Source organism: Eulemur rufifrons, chromosome 30 (assembly GCF_041146395.1).
Source record: "Eulemur rufifrons isolate Redbay chromosome 30, OSU_ERuf_1, whole genome shotgun sequence".
NCBI lineage: Eukaryota > Metazoa > Chordata > Mammalia > Primates > Lemuridae > Eulemur > Eulemur rufifrons.
Genome location: NC_091012.1, coordinates 23,050,479 through 23,070,433, shown reverse-complemented (window position 1 = coordinate 23,070,433; position 19,955 = coordinate 23,050,479). Strand labels below are relative to the sequence as shown.

Below are 19,955 nucleotides of genomic sequence, written 5' to 3'. Positions count from 1 at the left end.
TTGCTGGTGAGTACATGTGGCGTTTATTTTTCCATTCTTGGGATACTTCACTTAATAGAATGGGTTCCAAATCTCTCCAGGAGAACCAAAGAGATGCCATATCACCATTATTTCTTATAGCTGAGTAATACTCCATGTTATACACATACCACATTTTACTAATCCATTCATGAATTGATGGGCATTTGGGTTGTTTCCACAACTTTGCAATTGTGAATTGTGCTGCTATAAATATTCGGGTACAGGTGTCTTTGTCATAGAATGACTTTTGTTCCTTTGGATAGATGCCCAATAATGGGATTGCTGGATCGAATGGTAGGTGTACTTGAATCTGTTTAAAGTATCTCCATAATGCTTTCCACAGGAGTTGCAATAGTTTGCAGTCCCACCAGCAGTGCATGAGTGTTCCTGTCTCTCTGCATCCACGCCATCATGTGTTGTTTTGGGACTTTTTGATAAAGGCCATTCTCACTGGAGTTAAGTGATATCTCATTGTGGTTTTGATTTGCATTTCCCTGATGATTAGGGATGTTGAGCATTTTTTCATATGTTTGTTAGCCATTCTTATATCTTCTTTTGAAAAATTTCTATTCATGTCGTTTGCTCACTTCTTGATAGGGTTGTTTGATTTTTTCTTGCTGATTTTCCTGAGTTCTAAATAGATTCTTGTTATCAGTCCTTTATCTGATGTGTAGTATGCAAAATTTTTTTCCCATTCTGTAGGTGGTCTGTTTATTCTCGTGACTGTTTCTTTGGCTGTGCAGAAGCTTTTTAATTTAATCATGTCCCATTCATTTATTTTTGTTGCTGCTGTGATTGCCTTGGGGGTCTTCTTCATAAATTCTTTGCCTAGGCCAATGTCTGTAAGAGTCTTTCCTACATTTTCTTCTAGAATTCTAATCATTTCACACCTAAGGTTTAAGTCTGTTATCCACCGTGATTTGATTTTTGTGAGAGGTGAAAGCTGTGGGTCCTGTTTTAGTCTTCTACATGTGGCTATCTAATTTTCCCAGCACCATTTATTGAATAAGGATTCTTGTCCCCAGAGTATGTTTTTGTCTGCTTTGTCAAAGATTAGATGGCTATATGAGGATGGTTTAAATTTGGATTTTCTGTTGTGTTCCACTGATCTGTGTCCCTGCACTTGTGCCAATACCAAGCAGTTTTAAGAACCATAGCCTTGTAGTATAGTTTGAAGTCTGGCAAATTAATACCTCCCATTTTGTTTTTATTGCTTAAAATTGCTTTTGGTATACAGGCTCTTCTCTGATTCCATACAAAGTGTATAATTATTTTTTCTGTATCTGTGAAAAATGATGTTGGTAATTTAATAGGGATTACACTGAATTTGTAGATCACTTTGGGTAGTATAGACATTTTAACAATGTTGATTCTTCTGATCCACAAGCATGGTATGGTTTTCCACCTGTTTACATGCTCTGCGATTTCCTTCCTCAGTGTTTCATAGTTCTCCCTGTGGAGGTCCTTTACCTCCTTAGTTAAATATATTCCTAGGTATTTTATTTTCTTTGTTTCTATTTTGAAGGGTATTGAGTCCTTAATTTGGTTCTCCGATTGACTGTTATTGGCATATATTAATGCCTCTGATCTGTGTGTATTGATTTTGTAACCTGAGACTTTACTGAGTTCATTGATCAATTCCAGGAGTCTCTTGTTGAATCCTTGGGGTTTTCCAGGTATAACATCATATCGTCAGCAAAGAGTGAGAGTTTGATCTCTTCTGTCCCTATTTGGACTCCCTTGATTCTGCTCTCTTGCCTGATAGCTCTCGCAAGGACTTCCAATACTATGTTGAAAAGTAATGGGGATAGTGGGCAGCCTTGTCTGGTTCCAGTTCGAAGTGGGAAAGCTTTCAGTTTTTCCCCATTCAGTATGATGTTGGCTGTGGGTTTGTCATATATGGCTTGTATCATTTTTAGGTAGGTCCCGTCTATGCCTATTTTGTTAAGCGTTCTTATCATAAAAGGGTGTTGAATTTTGTCAAATGCTTTTTCTGCATCTATTGAGAGGATCATATGGTCTTTATTTTTGCTTCTATTTATGTGTGAATTACATTTATAGATTTGTGTATGTTGAACCATCCCTGCATCTCTGGGATGAAGCCCATATATATTTTCACTGTCTACTTTTCACTGTCCATATATTTTCAAATCCACTCAATGGCTCTGGATTACCTATAAGACAAACTCTACCACATCCCTATACAACTATTTGTACTCACCCAACAGGTGGAAAGAAGCCTTGTGCCCTGCTAAGTAGTAGTCCCATTGAAAATAGACATACAGCAAAAAATCTAAGTAGTGAACATGGACATTAAATATTTTTCAGCATATTTTCCCTGATATTAAACAGTAAGATTTTTATTTACAACACAAAATCAGTCATTCAACAAAAACTTGTTGTGCATCTAATAACTGCCAGACATACAGAGCAGGTAACATCTGTTTTGTTTCTCTAAATGGTAATTATTCAATCAAATATCTGATACTCAGTAGGTATTGACAGGTGGTCTATTAGTTTGAGGCTTTCTGACTCAACTCTCCGTGGCATTCTTTGCTTTGGCAGTAAGGGACAATGATGGGAGAAGGGGCAGTCTTTGCAGATGGCTCATGAGTCACCCCTTTGCTAGCTCTGCTGTGCCCTGCCTGATTTCTTGAGTTTGTTTTGAAGCTCTACTTTTGCCCACATCTGTGTAGAAGGGCCAGTTTCCAGAAGTTGTTTAGACTCTTTGTTCATACTATATTATTCTGGCTAGTCCACATTCCCAGTAGCCAGAGCCTAGTTGCAAGGAACAGACTTCTTGGCACCACCAGGTGTTTGAGAAACCCCACCACAATGGTCTCCTCACATGAGCTATCCCTACCAATATGTGTGTGGTACCAGCAATATTTGGGGGGAGAGGTCAGGGAATTTAATTGAGGATATGAGCCAAGCCAATTGTGAAAGATGTATCATGGAAGGAAGAGGAGGGTACTACTGGTGGGGGTATATGCTTTATATGTGAGTAGGTGGGGAAAGCAGGACAAAGATGGAAACATGGGGTGGTGAGGGCAGGTAGAGCATTCATATGAGATAAGATGTCTCCTTAGGATATAGCTACAAGGCCCTACTATGTAAAATCCCAATTTATTGTCTTTGATCTGTTACATCTTCTTTTACTTTTACCTTTGAAAGAACTATACTTACCATGTCAGTGTCTGACACAGGGCCAAAACTGGTCACATAGATGTCAGTCTTCACTTCAGTCACTGCATCTGAGAAAAAGAAAGTAGAAAAGCAGAGTCATGAAAGGCTGTTGCCTTAGTTCACAGAGAATCTAGTGCAGTACTCTGAATGACAGGATACCTGGCACAGTCATAGGAAAACCCCTCAGAAACCTCTAACCTGTACTACTTCTTCAGAGATATCATGCTAGGTACAGGTTCAAAGTCTACCTCTTTAGATATCTTTGAGAATGACAGCAGAATCCCAAAGCATAAAAGCTTAGAGAGGGCCATTAGAGATCCCTGACATTCACAGGAGCTGAGCTCTCACACTGGGCTTACTCTTACCTGTGGTAGGTTATAAATGTTGCAGTATCCAATTCTTTTCCACTTTTAGGAATAGAGGATGATTGTACTTCCCTACTCCTGCCTGCTTAAAGTAGAGAGGGGCAATGTGACTGGCTCTGACTGTGGGAGAAAGAAATATGTGCCCCTCCATAGCTGGAGCAATTAATGTCTAATGCAAGACTTTCCACACCATAGTGGCCATGGAAAATATGTTGATGTGGTGCCACCATAAAATTGAAAAGTCTGGAATGATGAGCTAACATATGGAGGACAACTGCCCTGGACAGTTGCCTGGATCCAAAATAGACTTTGCATAAATAAGAAATAAACTTTTGTTGGGTTAAGCAACTGAGATTTGGAGATAACTGATATCACTCAATACACTCTCTGCATTCATTTTCCTTTATTGCAACAATCTCTTTTCTTGTCTACCTTCCCACCTCACCCAAGAGCTTCTGAAGTGCTTGTTACTCAGATGGTGCTCACTAAACATTTTTTGTAAGAATGGATTAATCTTATCACATATTTGCCAAATTGGAAAATGACACTGTCTTAGTCCATTCAGGCTGTTATAACAAAATAACTTAGACTGGATCATTTATAAACAACAAAAATTCATTGCTCACAGTTCCGGAGGATAGGAAGCCCAAGATCAAGGTGCCAGCAGATCTGATGTCCAGTGAGGGCCTGTTTGTCACAGATGGAGCCTTCTGTGTCCTCACACGGTGGAAGGGGCTAGAGAACTTGCTTAAGCCTCTTTTATAAAGGCACTAATACTATTCATGAGGGCAGAGCCCTGATGGCCTAATTACCTCCTAAGGCCCCATCTCTCCTTTTTTTGTATAAGTTTAAAGGGTACAAGTGCAATTTTGTTACACGGATATATTGTGTAGTGGTGAAGTCTAGGCTTTTATTGTATCCGTGATCTGAATAATGTACACTGTACCCATTAAGTAATTTCTCATCACTCACCTCCTCCCAAACTCCCATCCTTCTAAATCTCCAGTGTCTATCATTCCACACTCTTCATCCATGTGTATGAATTATTTAGCTCCCACTTATAAGTGAGAATCTGCAGTATTTGTCTTTTTGTGCCTGGCTTATTTCACTTAACATAATGACCTCCAGTTACATTCATGTGCTGCAAAAGACATTATTTCATTCTTTTTTATGGCTTAATAGTATTCCATCGTATATATAATCCACATTGTCTTTGTCCAGTCATCTGTTGATGGACACTTAAGTTGATTCCATATTTTTTGCTATTATGAAGAGTCCTGGCATCTTTTTGATATACTGATTTCTTTTCTTTTGGGTAGATACTCAGTAGTAGAATTGCTGGATTGAAATGGTAGTTCTATTTTTAGGTTTTAAGGAAATCTCCATACTGTTTTCCATAGAGGTTGTACTAATTTACATTCCTACCACAGTATATAAGTGCTCCCTTTTCTCTGCATCCTCATCTACATCTGCTGTTTTTTTACTTTTCAGGAATAGCCATTCTGACTGGTATAAGATGACATCTCAATGTGGTTTTAATTTGCATTTCTCTGATGGTTAGTGATGTTGAGCACTTTTTTCATATGCTTACTGGCCATTTGTATGTATTTTTTTCAAAAATGTTTATTCATGGCCTTTGCCCACTTTTTAATGAGATTACACTTATTGTTATGAAGTTGTTTGAATTCCTTGTAAATTCTGGATTTAAGTCCCTTGTTGGTTGCATAGTTTGCAAATATTTTATCCCATTCTGCAGGTTGTCTGTTCACTCGATTGATTATTTCTTTTGCTGTGCAGAAGCTTTTTAGCTTAATTAAGTACTGCCACAATGAGGATTGAATTTCAACCTATGAATTTTGGAGAAACACAAACGTTCAGACCACAGCAGACACCCAAAGAAGTGAAGTTATTCCACAATTGAGTTTCTCTTTTCCTGCTTCTATCAGCTGTTTACCCCATTGCAGCCCAGCTAGCCCACCCACTCTAACATCCCTCAACCTAGCATAAGCCAAAGAAAAAAGCAGCCTCCTCCAGCCTACTAAAATCCATTCCAGCCTACCAAACATTTCCTCATTACAATATATCAAAGAAGTCCCACTCCAGCCCAACATACCTGACTCCAGTTGAGTAAACTACTAACACAACTAACAGCAGTAAAGCTCATGTGAGACTTGATGTATGTGTATAATGGAGCAGGTTACTGCACTATATAGTACAATTTCTTTTCTCTCAGGAAGAGTTAGGGAACATATTTACTCCATCTGTACCATATTAAGCTATGCTCATCCAGTCCTGGGTTCTGGCCCAAATGTACTTTAGATCTTGTTGATTTCCTACTTTCCAGAACCATCCCTTAGGCTTAATATACTCTGCCCTTACTCAGGTACTGATGTGTTCACTATACTCAAGGCCACTGCACTCATCCACAAACATTCCATTTTCAGAAGACACTATGAGTACCATTTAATAATCAACACTATAATCAATTTACCAAAAGACACAATTTACTTCCAAGCTTAATCAGCAAATAACATGTCTCTGAAACTGGAGCTGTGTTTTAAATAGCTGGGCTCTCATCTAGAGCACAGGATTCCCTGGCAGCTATTTCTGTACTTGAAGGAGAAGAGGCAAAACTTCAGAACCCAGAATATGCCCCCTAAAAGCTCCACATACACTGCCAGGCTCATTGGCTGAAGAAGTAAATGCCTATATACCTACTATGTGGCATAATAATCTCTAATTGCCCTACCCCCAAGTACATAAAACAAAATAAAGTCATTAATGTAACAGATCACAATTATATTTGAATCCAGTATTCCAAACAGGACATTTCAGACATAGAACAACTTTCTACATGAGTGTAATTGTAAGATTGTAAGATAGTCGTGCAGACTTACAATAGCCTGCAGAAAAGGAGAAGAGACAGTGAAGTAACAAAATCGATGGGTACAGTGGGACTAGAGAGTTAATGGGTAGGATGTCTTGATGGCAATCTCAACTGTAAAGTAACCAAGGAAAGTCTTCCATCAACATTGCCTCTTCCTCGTCCTCCTGCTCCCCAACATAACTCAGTTTCTAATGCCACAGGGATATTTGATATCACTTCAGTGTTCTACACAGTGACCACTATGCTGGGATGGCACTAGGATGGCTAGTCCTAATTTTTGGCTAGGAAATCCAGCTGCCTGGGGGCAAGGTATTGACAGCACAGAGAGGAATACCCTGCAGAAGGATGGTACAGTGGTTAAAAACATGACTAACTGGGTTTGGATTTAGGCTCTGCCACTGCTCTTCCTGTGCCTTTTGTTACTTAACTCCTCTGTATCTGTTTCTTTATCTGGCAAATTGAAATAATGATAGCACCTACCTCAGAATTTCCCTGAGGATATAAGGAGATGGTATTTAGACCAGTAATTAGAACAGATTCAATATTCAGAATATGTTAACTGCTGCTGCTGCTTAATACTATTTCAAAGCCTAGACTGCATGAGCCACCCATAAGGACAGGTGGAAAGAACTCACACAGAAAGTCTAAGGTCCTGGGTCTCCAGTGTAGAAGATAGTATCCACCCACCACTTAAGTTCTACTGTGTGAAGGAATGATTAAGAATTAGCTATTTCATTTAACTAAATGCAAAGACCAGTGAATTAAACTAAAATTGGTGAGGGCCACAAATCACTGAGTCTAGCTTCTGTTCGCAGCCTTCTTAATAGAGACAAATGTGAACTATTAATTAATGAAAGATAAGAGGGGTTTTTCTTTTTTATTTTGCAATTATTTATAGATGCTCCTTGGCTCTTTCTTCATTTGCTTTGGAGATTTAATTTCTTTCCAATGTTATCATCTAAAACAAAGTGTGAATAAAATTATCTTTTCCTTTTGAAAATTTACTGCAGTATTGGAAGTGTTTGAGTGGTCCTGAAGTGCTCTGCATATATGCATTATGTGCACATAGACATGAGCACACACATCCTTAACCCTCAATGGGACTTGCATTGGTGGGGAGCTCATTAACCAAGCTCTGCATCATTTCTGCTTCCTGCTGATCTGAAAGAGTAAAGATAAGCCAAGCAGCAAGTGGTCACTGTATTTATGTTGAGTATGTTGCCCATAATAAACTGTATTTTTTGGTTTAACTTTAAATACATGCTCAAGATACCTTGAATTGTCTCCATAGAGCAGAAACAAGTCTCTATAGGTTTCGCAACTCTAGCTGTTCCACCCCAGCACACACATCCACTTTGGTCTTAGCACTACCCTTTGGACCCACAGAACAAAGTCTGCTTCCTATTCCTTTTGAGATTTAAAGACCTTCGGAGATTTAAAGAAACTTATCCTTGTACCCCCAAGTCTGCCCCTCTTCCTTTACAGACTAAATGTCCCAAATTCCTTTGACTATCTTCCCTCTTTTGACATGGTTTTGAGCACCCTCACTGTCCCCCATTCATTTGCCTGGGGCTCAGATATGATTTGTTCCTGGCCCTGTGAAATATGTTTTGTGGTAGAAGTTTGTCACAATTCCATTAGACACACTATCACAAGATGAATGATATGAACAAAAGCCAACTATACCCCTTTATCTCTTTATGGGCTATGATGGACTCTTCAATCCCTTAAAATGCTATCATAAGAATAGCGAAGTTTTGAGGATTGAAGCTTTGGCCAAGACAACAAAGTCTCGACTTTCCTGTTTTCTCACTTCCAGATCACTGGGAATTTTGTAGAATAAGTGCTCATTGTTGCATACACTTTTCATCTTGAAGAGGGACTGGGTTCCTGGAAATGGAGCTCCCATCTGACTAGTTATCTGGGTCTGCTAGCTACATGGACTTAGGGAGGGGGGTGCAATGACTTACGGACAAGCTCCTGCAATCTAAGAGCTAGAGTGCTTTGTTCTCATGTTAATGGTCTTTCCATTTGTCTTTGACAATCTTTGAGGACTGAGATACGATTAATATAAGTACTCATTGAATCCCCCTCCCACTCTCCCACAATAGTATTAATCACAGATAAACTCTCTGGAAGAATCACAAACAGGTAGTTTAGGGAAGCAGAAATTACAAAAGACTGTGTCAGAAGTCCTGAGCTCCAATGTAAGCTCTGCAATTGACTCACGCCCACTTTTGTAGGTTATTTGGGCAAACCTCATAACTTTTGACATTTTGTAGGAGTGGGGTCTAGCATTTTGCTTATTTATACTACTTCACCTAGTGTCTGTTACCTGGAATATGCAGTAAAACTCTAAAAGCCAGATGCTTTCCCGCTGGACTTTAAGTGGAGGAGTGTACACAACATATGTTTATAACACAGCACCAGGAAGAAATGCCATAAGATTTAAGAGACCACAATCACCACCAACTTAACCACTGTGGGTTCTTGTTGACATCACTACTGTTCTACTGTTGCTAGACTCTTTAGTCTCACAAAGGTAGTATAGAACAAAGTTCACTGATTTTTTTCCCCAAAATTCTTAGTTATTTCAGTCTTAATGAGGTCCCAAACTTAACCTTTCAGCCCCAAGTCATATACAGTTCGTGGGCAGTAGAAACCATACAGATCACTGTATTACATTCACTGGTCCCACAAAAACATAGATATTCTTTTTGTGCTATCACCCTCAGCATTCCACCTCCTTTATCATTATCCCATTCCTCAACCTGGAATTTAATACTTAAATTGTAAAGCACCAACACATATTTCCATGGTCAATTCAAATGGTTTCATTTGTTTTTCACTCACTCTATATTTTTTCTTCCTACAACCTTTCCCTTTGCTTTTTCCCTATACCTATTAATGGTTAGTTAACCCAATACTTCCCCAGAATTTAGTAGAAACAGTACTGAATCTGATTTTGGAAGATCTTGGTACAGACCCTAACAGTGTTAATGACAAGCGCTATGATCTTGAATAAGACTTTTACCTCCCTGAGCTTCAGTTTGCTTATTTAGATGATGAAGAGTTTCAACAGAAATCTTTATGGTTTATTTAAAAATAATATTCTGTGAATCTTTGGTTATCTGTTTTCCAAGGCCAGAGTAGATCAGAAGCACAAAATTAGAAGTAAAGAGACAAGCCCAATGGCAGAAATAAGAAACAGATACTAATGTAGTAAAGGAGTAGACAGAAAAAATAAGAATATCCAGGCTTTGGTACATGGGAAGAAGATAACTCAAGTAGTACTTATGACTTTTCTCAGGAACAGTTGATGTGCTTAATGTTCTCAGTGACATTAATATAGGCTTATAGAAGCACCTTCCTTGGGTATCTTTTCCCTCAAACCTTTCAGGTGACATCTCTTTCCTGTAAAGCTGATGTTGACCAGAGACCAAAGGAAATATTTGAATTTGTAATTACAGAGAAAATGGGCGGATGTATGGCACTAGCCACCCACATAGAAAGAAATAACAGTAACAAGTGTGGCAGAAATAAAAACATTAGAAAGCTGTCTCTTCAGTGGTTCATAGCCCTTCACTGCAAATAAAGTCCACTCCCAAGAGCTAATAGGATTTCCTTGAAGCGATATTATAACAAAATTAGACAGAGAAGTTGAAGCAGTGCTCAAATGATGAGCAAAACATAACTTGGAGGCTCACCACACGTCTTCTCCACTCTAGAGCAATGTCCTTGAGCCGGAACAAGCTGAGAGCCAAGGGAGAAGCAATAAAATCTTTAAAATGGTTGAAATATTCCAAAATGTTATAGGAATGTGATGGTATTTTTCCAGAGCCTACAGATTCTTGATTAGCCTAAACATAAAATTAGTGGAAAGATCACTAGTATAAGATATAAAGATTGGGTTAGTCCTGGTCCTACCTCAAGTTAACTATGCCTTAGTTTCCTTATGTATAAAATAGGGAGTTGATTATGTTATTATTCCAATATTAAAAATAGCATAGTTTCCAAGGCCATAATAGATTAGATGAGACTACCTGAGGCAGATATATTGTCATTCTTAAGAAATGTTTTGGACATCCTGGTAAGATGGCATAGGTAACTTCACATTTCAATATAACCCCTCTGGTCAAAACACACAATATGATAGGTAAAATATAAAAGATATAGTTGATTTAAATAAAATATGAAAATTTATCATGGAACAGATAAAAAAGGAATAAGCAATGCTGAAGCCAGAACTCTGGGTCTGAAATAAAAAGTAAAGTAAAAGGGACCAAAATTGTTCTGTACAAAAGAGGAGACTGGAAGCAGGCTGAGTGCTTGTGGGGCAGAGCTGGGCATCTCCTTGAAAAGAAGCTAGAAAAAGTGAAGCTGAACTAACTGATGCCTGGGGTATGACTGTTTGAGTTTGTGGGCATTGTTGTATTTGAAGAAACTTCAAAATACTACTATAAGTCCAGCTTGGAATATGAATAAGGGTAAAAAAAAACTACAAAACCACCTGAAAAGAATAAAATGAAGTTGAAAAACTAAAATTAAAACAAAACTGAACTCGTTTCTGGCATGATGGAGAAATGAATTATAGCCTTTCCCTCCCATTTATTATAAATAAAATTTCTGAACAAAGGATAAAGAGCAACTATCATGGACTCTGAGAAGTAAGTAAGATCAGGTGAATTATGGAGTAAAGTTAAAATTTGGGGAAGCATCCCATAGAGGAATAAGTTTCCTATTGTTTTTTTTCTCTCATGGGTTTGTTCCAAAAGCAAAGCTGTAAAGTGGGACTGTGGCACAGGTGGCTAAAACTGATGAAAACCTCATCTGTCTTTCTGGAAAAATAGGGAAAAGGGTTTCTGTAGGCCAGAGAGTGTGGGGGTATCCCAGAGTGCAGAGGGTTAAAGAATATGTTCCACTAATTCTGTGTATGAAATTCCATAAATCATAGGCTCACCCTTGAGGTGCATATGCATGGGCCAAATCCAAGGCAGCATATCAAAAGCTTTGAGAGCTATTTTATGATTTAAATCACTGCCTAAATTTCAGACTAATCCCTGAGTAGTACAAATATGGGACAGACCCAAGGCTGCATAGCAAAGACTTTGCTAGTTTAACTATAAACTTAGACTTAAACAATGCTCCAAAACATAGTCCTAGGTGGATAGTCTTCTAAGTGGATAGTCTCCTAAGTGGTAGATGTGCAAGATAAACCCAGTGCAGCATAGTAAAGGCATTGAAATCTGGAAAAGATGGGGACTACCACCCATCGGAGGTAAGGCAGACCTTGTGGACTGAACTGAGCTGATTACCTGCTAAAACAAAGAAGAAAAACATCAACATTCTCCAGAATATTATATGAGGGCCCAGACTATAACATAACATAATATTCAAAATGTCCTTGATACAATCCAGCATTACCACTTAGAAAGAATCAGGAAAATGTTAACAATCCTTGAGGGAAAAGACAATCAATAAATGTCAACTGCAAGATGACCCAGATGTTGGGAGTATCAGTCAAGACTAAAGTAGTTATTCTAACTATATTCCATGAAATAAATGAAAACATTTGAAATGACTGGAAAGATCAAAGTCTCAGTAGGGAAATTATAAAATATAAAATAACCAATTTAAAATTTTTGAAATGAAAAATGCAATTACCAAAATAAAAGATTCACTGGATAGGATCAATAGCAGAATGAAGATGACCAAGGAAAAAGTCAGTGAACTTGAAAGGATATTGAAAGAAATTTTCCAATGTGAAGAACAACAAGAAAAATGACTAGAAAAAAATCAGCCCTGCTGTACAATATGATAAATTCTAAAGACACAGAGAGCACTGGCGATCCAGAAGGAGAGGGGAAAGAGATTAATGCAAAAAAAAAATTTTTTTGAACAAACTGTGCTCAGAAACTTCCCAAGTTTGCTGGAATACATAAATTTACAGAATCAAGAAGGTTAGCAGACATAATACAGAAAGATTAAAAGAACATCATGCCTAGACGTATAATTAAACTGCTAAATACCAAAGTAAAGAAAGATCTTACAAGAAGCTATTAAAAAAGAACATATTCTATGAAGGGGAGCAATGATTTGAAAGACTGAAGATATATCATCATAAATCACGGAAGAAATAAGACAGGGGAACAGAATCTTTAGTATGCTTAAAGAAAACAATCATCAACCTCAGCATTTTATATCTAGCAAAAAATATGTTTCAGAAATGAAGTAAAAATAGACATTCTCAGAATAAGAAGACTAAAAGAATTTGTCACCAAGAAATCTACTCCATTGGTAATTAAAAATAAAATAAATATATAAAAATAAAAAAGTGGGTTTTGGAAAAATCAAAAGATTAATAAAATTCTAGGAAGATTGACCAGAAAGCAAAAAGAAAAAAGAAAATATTCTGAAGAAAACAGAGGAGGGATGTCACCAAAATTGGCAGAGTAAGGAATTCCTGGATTTCATTTTTTTCATTTTCATCTAAAATCTATCTTTCTTGCAGAGACACTCTGGCTGGCAGTTTTTCTTGTCCACCATCCCTTCACAAAAACAACTCATAAGCTTGGAAAAACTGTCAGAATCATCTTTCCTAGAACTCTAGGATTTAATAAAAAACTTACAACAACCAAGGCAACTGAAATGAAAGAAAAAAAAAGCTTCTCTATTGAAGAAAAAGAGCACTGTAGTATTTTACCTCGCCCACCTACCATTTGCCATCCCCTCTACCCCTCTGATCCATGGCAGCTCCCATCTTCGCACTCAGGGTATAGGTTAATAGTGCTGGAGGGAGGAATACAAACCTTATTCTCAAAGAATTGTGATTTAGTCTTCCAACATGAATGGCAGCTCCCTAAGGAGATAATGCAATGGCTTCCTTCTGTTTAACCCAACTCAGAGCATTCCCAGCACTGGGGCTGCTACTGAGATACATTTGCCAAAAGCATTTTAAAAGTAAAAGTCTTGAACTCTTGAACTCAAACAAATCAGCAAGAAAAAAACAAACAACCCCATTAAAAAGTGGGCAAAAGACATGAATAGAAGTTTTTCAAAAGAAAAGATAGACAAATGACCAATAAACATATGAAAAAATGCTCAGCATCACTAATCATCAGGGAAAAGCAAATGAAAACCACAATGAGATATCACCTTACCCCTGTCAGAATGGCCATTAATAAAAAGTCCAAAAACAATAGATGCTGGTGTGGATGCAGAAAGGAACACTTATACACTATTGGTGGGACTGCAAATTAGTATAACCTCTATGGAAAACAGTATGGAGAGTCCTCAAAGAAACAAATGTAGACCTACTATTTGATCCAACAATCTCAATACTGGATATATACCCAAAGGAAAAGAAATCATTTTATCAAAAAGACACCTGCACTTGAATGTTTATTGCAGCACAATTCACAATTGCAAAGATGTGGAATCAACCCAAGTGCCCATCAATTCATGAGTAGATTAACAAAATGTGATTATATGTATACCATGGAGTACTATTCAGCTATAAAAAGGACTGAATTAATGTATTTTGCAACAACCTGGATGGAACTAGAGATCATTATCCTAAGTGAAGTATCTCAGGAATGGAAAAAGAAACACCACACGTACTCTCTAATAATTGGAAGCTAATCAATGGGCATACATGGACACAAAAAGATGTAAAGATTATTGGAAATCAAGAAGGGTGGAGGGGTAAAAACTTACCTATCGAGTACAATGAACACTATTTGGGTGATGGCCACACTAAACGCCCCAACCTAAACATCACAAAAGGTATCCATGTAACAGAAACATTTGTACTCCCTTAATATATATATATATTTTTTGAGACAGAGTCTCGCTCTGTTGCCCGGATTAGAGTGCCATGGCGTCAGCCTAGCTCACAGCAACCTCAAACTCCTGGGCTCAAGCGATCCTCCTGCCTCAGCCTCCCGAGTAGCTGGGACTACAGGCATGTGCCACCATGCCCAGCTAATTTTTTCTCTATATATTTTTTAGTTGTCCAGATAATTTCTTTCTATTTTTAGTAGAGACGGGGTCTCATTCTTGCTCAGGCTGGTCTCGAACTCCTGAGCTCAAACAATCCGCCCGCCTTGGCCTCTCAGAGTGCTAGGATTACAGGCGTGAGCCACCGTGCCCGGCTCCCTTAATACTTTGACAACAAAAAAAGAATGTGTAGAAAGATATATGTAAAGGATGTTTACCAATGTGTTATTTGTAATAATCAAATATTAGAAACAACCAAATGTCCAATAATGGAAATTGGTTAAATAACTTGGAATGTGCCCACATAATTGAGTACCACACAGTTCTCAAATATAATGTTGTAAAAATAACAAAATATATAGCTATTGGCACATTATGGTACTAAATAGAAATATAACTATTAATTTCATGCTTATTACTTGCCAAATAATTTTGGGGCACTTGGTATCATTGTGAGCAAGGAACATAAAAATCTTAGCCCTTGAGTAATTTACTTCTAGCAGTGATATGTACCAAAAGCTTTATAATTAGTAGATTACTTGGATGTAAATAAAATTTAATTTTAAGCCTTATTGAGGCAGATATTTTAAATTATTATTGATCCTCTGCAGACTCATTTTGCAAAAATTCTTTCCTTGAAAAAAATTACTTGCATAAATTCTGCTGTTTCAATAAAACCGAAGTGTCAGACAAGGTTATATTTGTGTGTGTGCATACATGTTTGTGTATTTTGAGGTGGAATGTGTAAAAAATAAAAATACCATAACTTGCAGATATTCATAAAATATTGGTAAATAATATGATTCTTGATGTAATAAATCTTAAACTTGTTACTTCAGAGCCTTTTTCATCAATCATTAAAAAAATTGTCATAAAATACTATAGTAATAAAGCCATTTCCTGCAAATAAAGTAAAAGTATTGGTCATGGCACCCTGAGAGTAGGGATAACAGGACAAGCAATAGACTGAAAATCCTGTGAAGAAAAGAGTTGGAAAAGGAGATACTTGCGTGAATAAGACTTTTTAAAAAGCTCCCACATATACCATGTAATTGATAAAGCCATGCACATGTCCAGGGATGGAAACGTGCTCAGAAAAGGCTTGAGAAGACCCTATGCTTTCACCTCTGAATTACCTTCACACTTCCTGCAAAGACTAAATGAAAGCTAAGGCAGAGTCAATTCTCCCTAAATAGATCTATAGATTGAAGACAATCCCAAATAAAATCCAACAGTTTTTTGGTTGTTCTTTTCTTTGTTTTGTTTTGGGTAGAAATCCACAAGTTGATTCTAAAATTTATACGGAAATGCAAAGGAACTAAAATTGCCAAAATGAATTTTTAAAATGTGTTCTTAATTTGGAGGATTCCATAGGATTTCAGTGTTTCAAGATTTACTACAAAAGTATACCAATCAAAACAGTGTGGTATTGGTGAAAAGATAGATACATAGATCAATGCAACAGAATAAAGAATTCAAAAATATGCCCCCACATTATGGTCAAGTGATTTTCAACCATAATGATAATGCAGTATAGAAAGGATATTTTTTTCAATGAATTGTGCTGGAACGATTAGACAGTCATATGGCAAAACATTAACTCCAATCCCTACTACACACTATATATAAAAATTAACTGATAATAGATGATAGACCTAAGACTATAAAACTTTTAGAAGAAAAAAATAAGGGAAAATATTTATGACTTTGGGTTAAGCAAAGACTTTCTTAGATATAACACAAACATTATAAAATATAGAACAAGTTGTTGGGTTAATCTTCATCAAAATTAAAAACTTCTCTTTTTCAAAAAAACCATTAAAAGAATAAAAAGACAATTCAAATGTTGGGAGAAATATTTTCATATCCCATTTCTAAAAATGTACTTGTATCCAAGATATGTAAATAACTTTCAAAATTTTATTATAAGAAATCAAACAGCCTTACAAAAAATTGCAAAAGATTTGAACAGATAATTCAACAAAGAAAATATACAGGTAGAAAATAAGCATGTAAAATATGTAAGCAGGAAATGCAAATTATAACCACAACATGATAACATTAGTAGCTTATTGGAAGAGTTATATATATTTTTTTAAAATGCATAATACCAAGTGCTTGCGAGAATGTGGAGCAACCAGAATTCTCATTCATTACTGCAGTAATGCAAAATGGTATGCCCACCTTGAAATATAGTTTAATAACTTTTTATGAAGTTAAACATACCCTTACCATACAACTCAATACTCATACCCCTAATTATTTACCCAAGATAAATGTAACCTATGTCACACAAAAAACTCCATTATGAATGTTGATGTCTTTATTCATAATCACCTAAAACTGCAAATATCCCAAATTTCCTTCAACTAACTGCATCTTTGAACTATAATATATACATACAATGGAACACTATTTAATAAAAAGTAATTAACTACTGACAGATGCAAAAACATGGATGAATTTTAAATGCATATCACTAAGTGAAAGAAGCCAGACACAAAAATCTATATACTGTATTATTCCATCTATATGATATTTTGGGGGTAAAATCATAAAGACAGAAAATAGATCAGAGCTTGCCACTTTCCAGGGGCTAGCGGTAAGGAAAGTGAATAACAACAAACAAGCATGATGGAATTTTTCCATTCAATGGAACTGCTCTATATCTTCATTGTCTTAGTAGTTATATGATTGTATACCACAAACAGCAAATTATACTGTGCATGAGTTATACATTCATTCTTCAAAATTACAAAATTTAACTAAAATTAAATCTAAAAGTGAAAACAAGCACAAAGATTCCCATTCAAATAAGCCTATACTTCAAAACCAATGATGCAAAAAAGTATACCCAAAAACTATTCCATGCATATATGGAAGCTTGATATATGATAGGACAGGCATCATATTATATACTAGAGAGAAAATAATAGACTAATAAAAAATGCACTGGGACCACAGGTTATCCATGTGTAAAACATACATTCGTACTTCATACCACATATAAATATTAATTGTAAGTGTATTAAAAACCTTAAATAGGAAAAGAAATTTATGAAAGAAGGAATTTGAACACCTAATGAACATAAGATGTCCAAAATCACTAGATAATTAGGGAAATGCAAATCAAAAGGAGGTACCATCTCACAGCCATAACCTGGCAAAAATCTAGATGCATGATAGTACTAAGTGTTGACAAAGAAGTGATACAAAGAGCACTCGCACACTGCCAGGGAATGGGGGGGCAGGTGAAAACTAGCATCACCATTTTGCAGAGGAATTGTGCAATGTCTGCTAAAGATTAGATGTGTATACCCTATGACTCACCCGTTCCACTGATAGGTCTATATTCAACAGAAATTTGTACATGCACAAAAAGATATGTACAAGCATGTTCATTCAGTGTTTAAAATGTGGTTCTCTTTCAACTTAATGGCAGTAATAGGTATCTTTCAGCAAATAGAATTCTTTATTTCCCTCAGAAATCTCCAATAGAGGCTCCTTTGCAATGACTGTAGGTTAATGTGTTGCATGTGAGATGTGGTCTCATTCCGTTTTGCCATGAAATGAGTTAATGTGGTGAGTCTGGCTGAACTGAGCAGAACCCAAGCTTCCTGCCCAGAATCAGACATCTCCACTTTGCAACTCAAAATGAGTGGTTTTCCCTCTGATGCCTTTGTTACAGTTTCCTATTCTTTTGAGCCTGTTAGGAAGAATTTTATTTTCAAAATACACTGTCTGCCAAGCTGCCCTTCCCTAACCTCAGTGTTAAACCAGAAATCTCTCATATTTTCCCCTCACATCAATATTAGCCAATACCTGCTCTTTTAATTTTCTTATGAGAAACCATCCTCTAAAAGTTGCCATACACCTATAGTGCCCCACTCTTGCCAACTCCAGCTTTGAAATGGCTCTGCCCTGTTTCGGTACCCTTTGTTAGAAAACATATCATCTCTCACCAAACCTTTATATTTACATATTGGCAGACTGGAACTTTCTGTAAGAGTATGCTGTTCACTCATTCTTATTTCACTCTTTTCCTCTTTGTACCTCACAGATATGGTATAAAGAAGCCTGTATTTAGAACCAGTAGTCCTGAGATTCAATCTGACTCTACTCTTTTTTTTTTATAAACTTTAAAAATAATTTCTTTTTTTTTTAATTTTTTTAAATTTTTATTTATTTATTTATTTTTCAGCTCATTATGGGGGTACAAAAGTTCAGGTTATATATATTGCCCATGCCTCTCCATCCCCCCGAGTCTGAGCTTCAAGTGTGTCCATTCCCTAGACAGTGCACATCGCACTCATCATGTAGGTATGCACCCAACCTCTCCCTCCACCCCATCCCCCCCAGTCAGAACTTCAAGCATGTCCATTCCCCAGGCAGTGCGCCCCCAGCCCCGACCTCTGTCCGATACCCAATTGGTGTTATTCCCAAATGTGCACTCAGGGAAACCAGTTTGCTGGTGAGTACATGTGGTGCTTATTTTTCCATTCTTGGGATACTTTACTTAATAGAATGAGTTCCAACTCTCTCCAGGAGAACCAAAGACTACTCTTTTTTGGCTAATTTCCCTCAATCATTTTAGTCTTAGTTCTGTCTCTGTGAAATGGGGATATCAATACTTGCCCTCACAGGCATATTGTGAGAATTAAATTACATATAAGATGCCAGATGTGAAAAAGTATTTTAAAATTGCAAAGTGCTATTCAAATGCTAGTTATTACCAGTTCTATCATATCCATTATAGTAGAATTTTCTTGTACCTTTCTCAACATCTTCTGAAATTTTCAAAATATTTGGAGAAGGAAAAATTATCGATCTTGTGTGGATTCATTAGAAACTCTCAGAAGTTTTATTTATTTGTGTGGGGAGGGTCAGGACTTCCAGGGGAGGGGTAATTATTTATTTTATTTTTTAAAAACATAGATTGAGGGCTATACTCCCAGAAATACTGATTTGGTGGTCTACGTGGAACCCAGGAATCTAGATTTCTGCAAGCCTTCTAGATGATTTTGATGATCAACAAAGTTTGTGAATCACTTCTCTAAGATGTTAACTCCCTCCTAGTTCCCAGCGTCTCAAAACATCTCTCAGTTAGCCCTGTCTGATGAGTTTGCTTTGCATCCTGTTTCCTTATAACTTGTCTCTGCCTTTACAGTCAGTCTCTTTATATGAGTGCTTAAGTTGTACTATTTGGCTCTCAAATCTGGTATCTATAGACTCCACATTCTGCAGCTTACAAGCCAGGTCTTCCCCAGTCTGTGCTCAGCCCAGATACCAGCTGTAAGTTCTCTCAGGTTGTTAAGTAGGTGCTATTTCCAGTATCTCTGTGCTTAGCCTTGCTTTGTCCACACTCCAGCTAGAAATGACCTGGATGTAATTTTTGGGAATGAAACTGGAGATTTGGGCTCCAATATTTGCCATCAGCACCACTGCTATCTATTGCCATTTCTGCTGTTGCAACTTCCTGAGAAATGTACTGGTAATAC

General features: G+C 36.9%; 1 protein-coding gene across 2 annotated transcripts in view; it reads right to left on the bottom strand.

The window, feature by feature from the left end:
* Positions 1–19,955, bottom strand: part of GABRA3 (gamma-aminobutyric acid type A receptor subunit alpha3) — a 239,983-nt gene that overhangs the window by 100,192 nt on the left and 119,836 nt on the right. For both annotated transcript variants that reach the window (XM_069463221.1, XM_069463222.1), the window contains one exon: positions 3,208–3,275. In XM_069463221.1, coding sequence (XP_069319322.1) covers positions 3,208–3,275 — 68 coding nt within the window. The remainder of the gene's footprint in view (positions 1–3,207; positions 3,276–19,955) is intronic.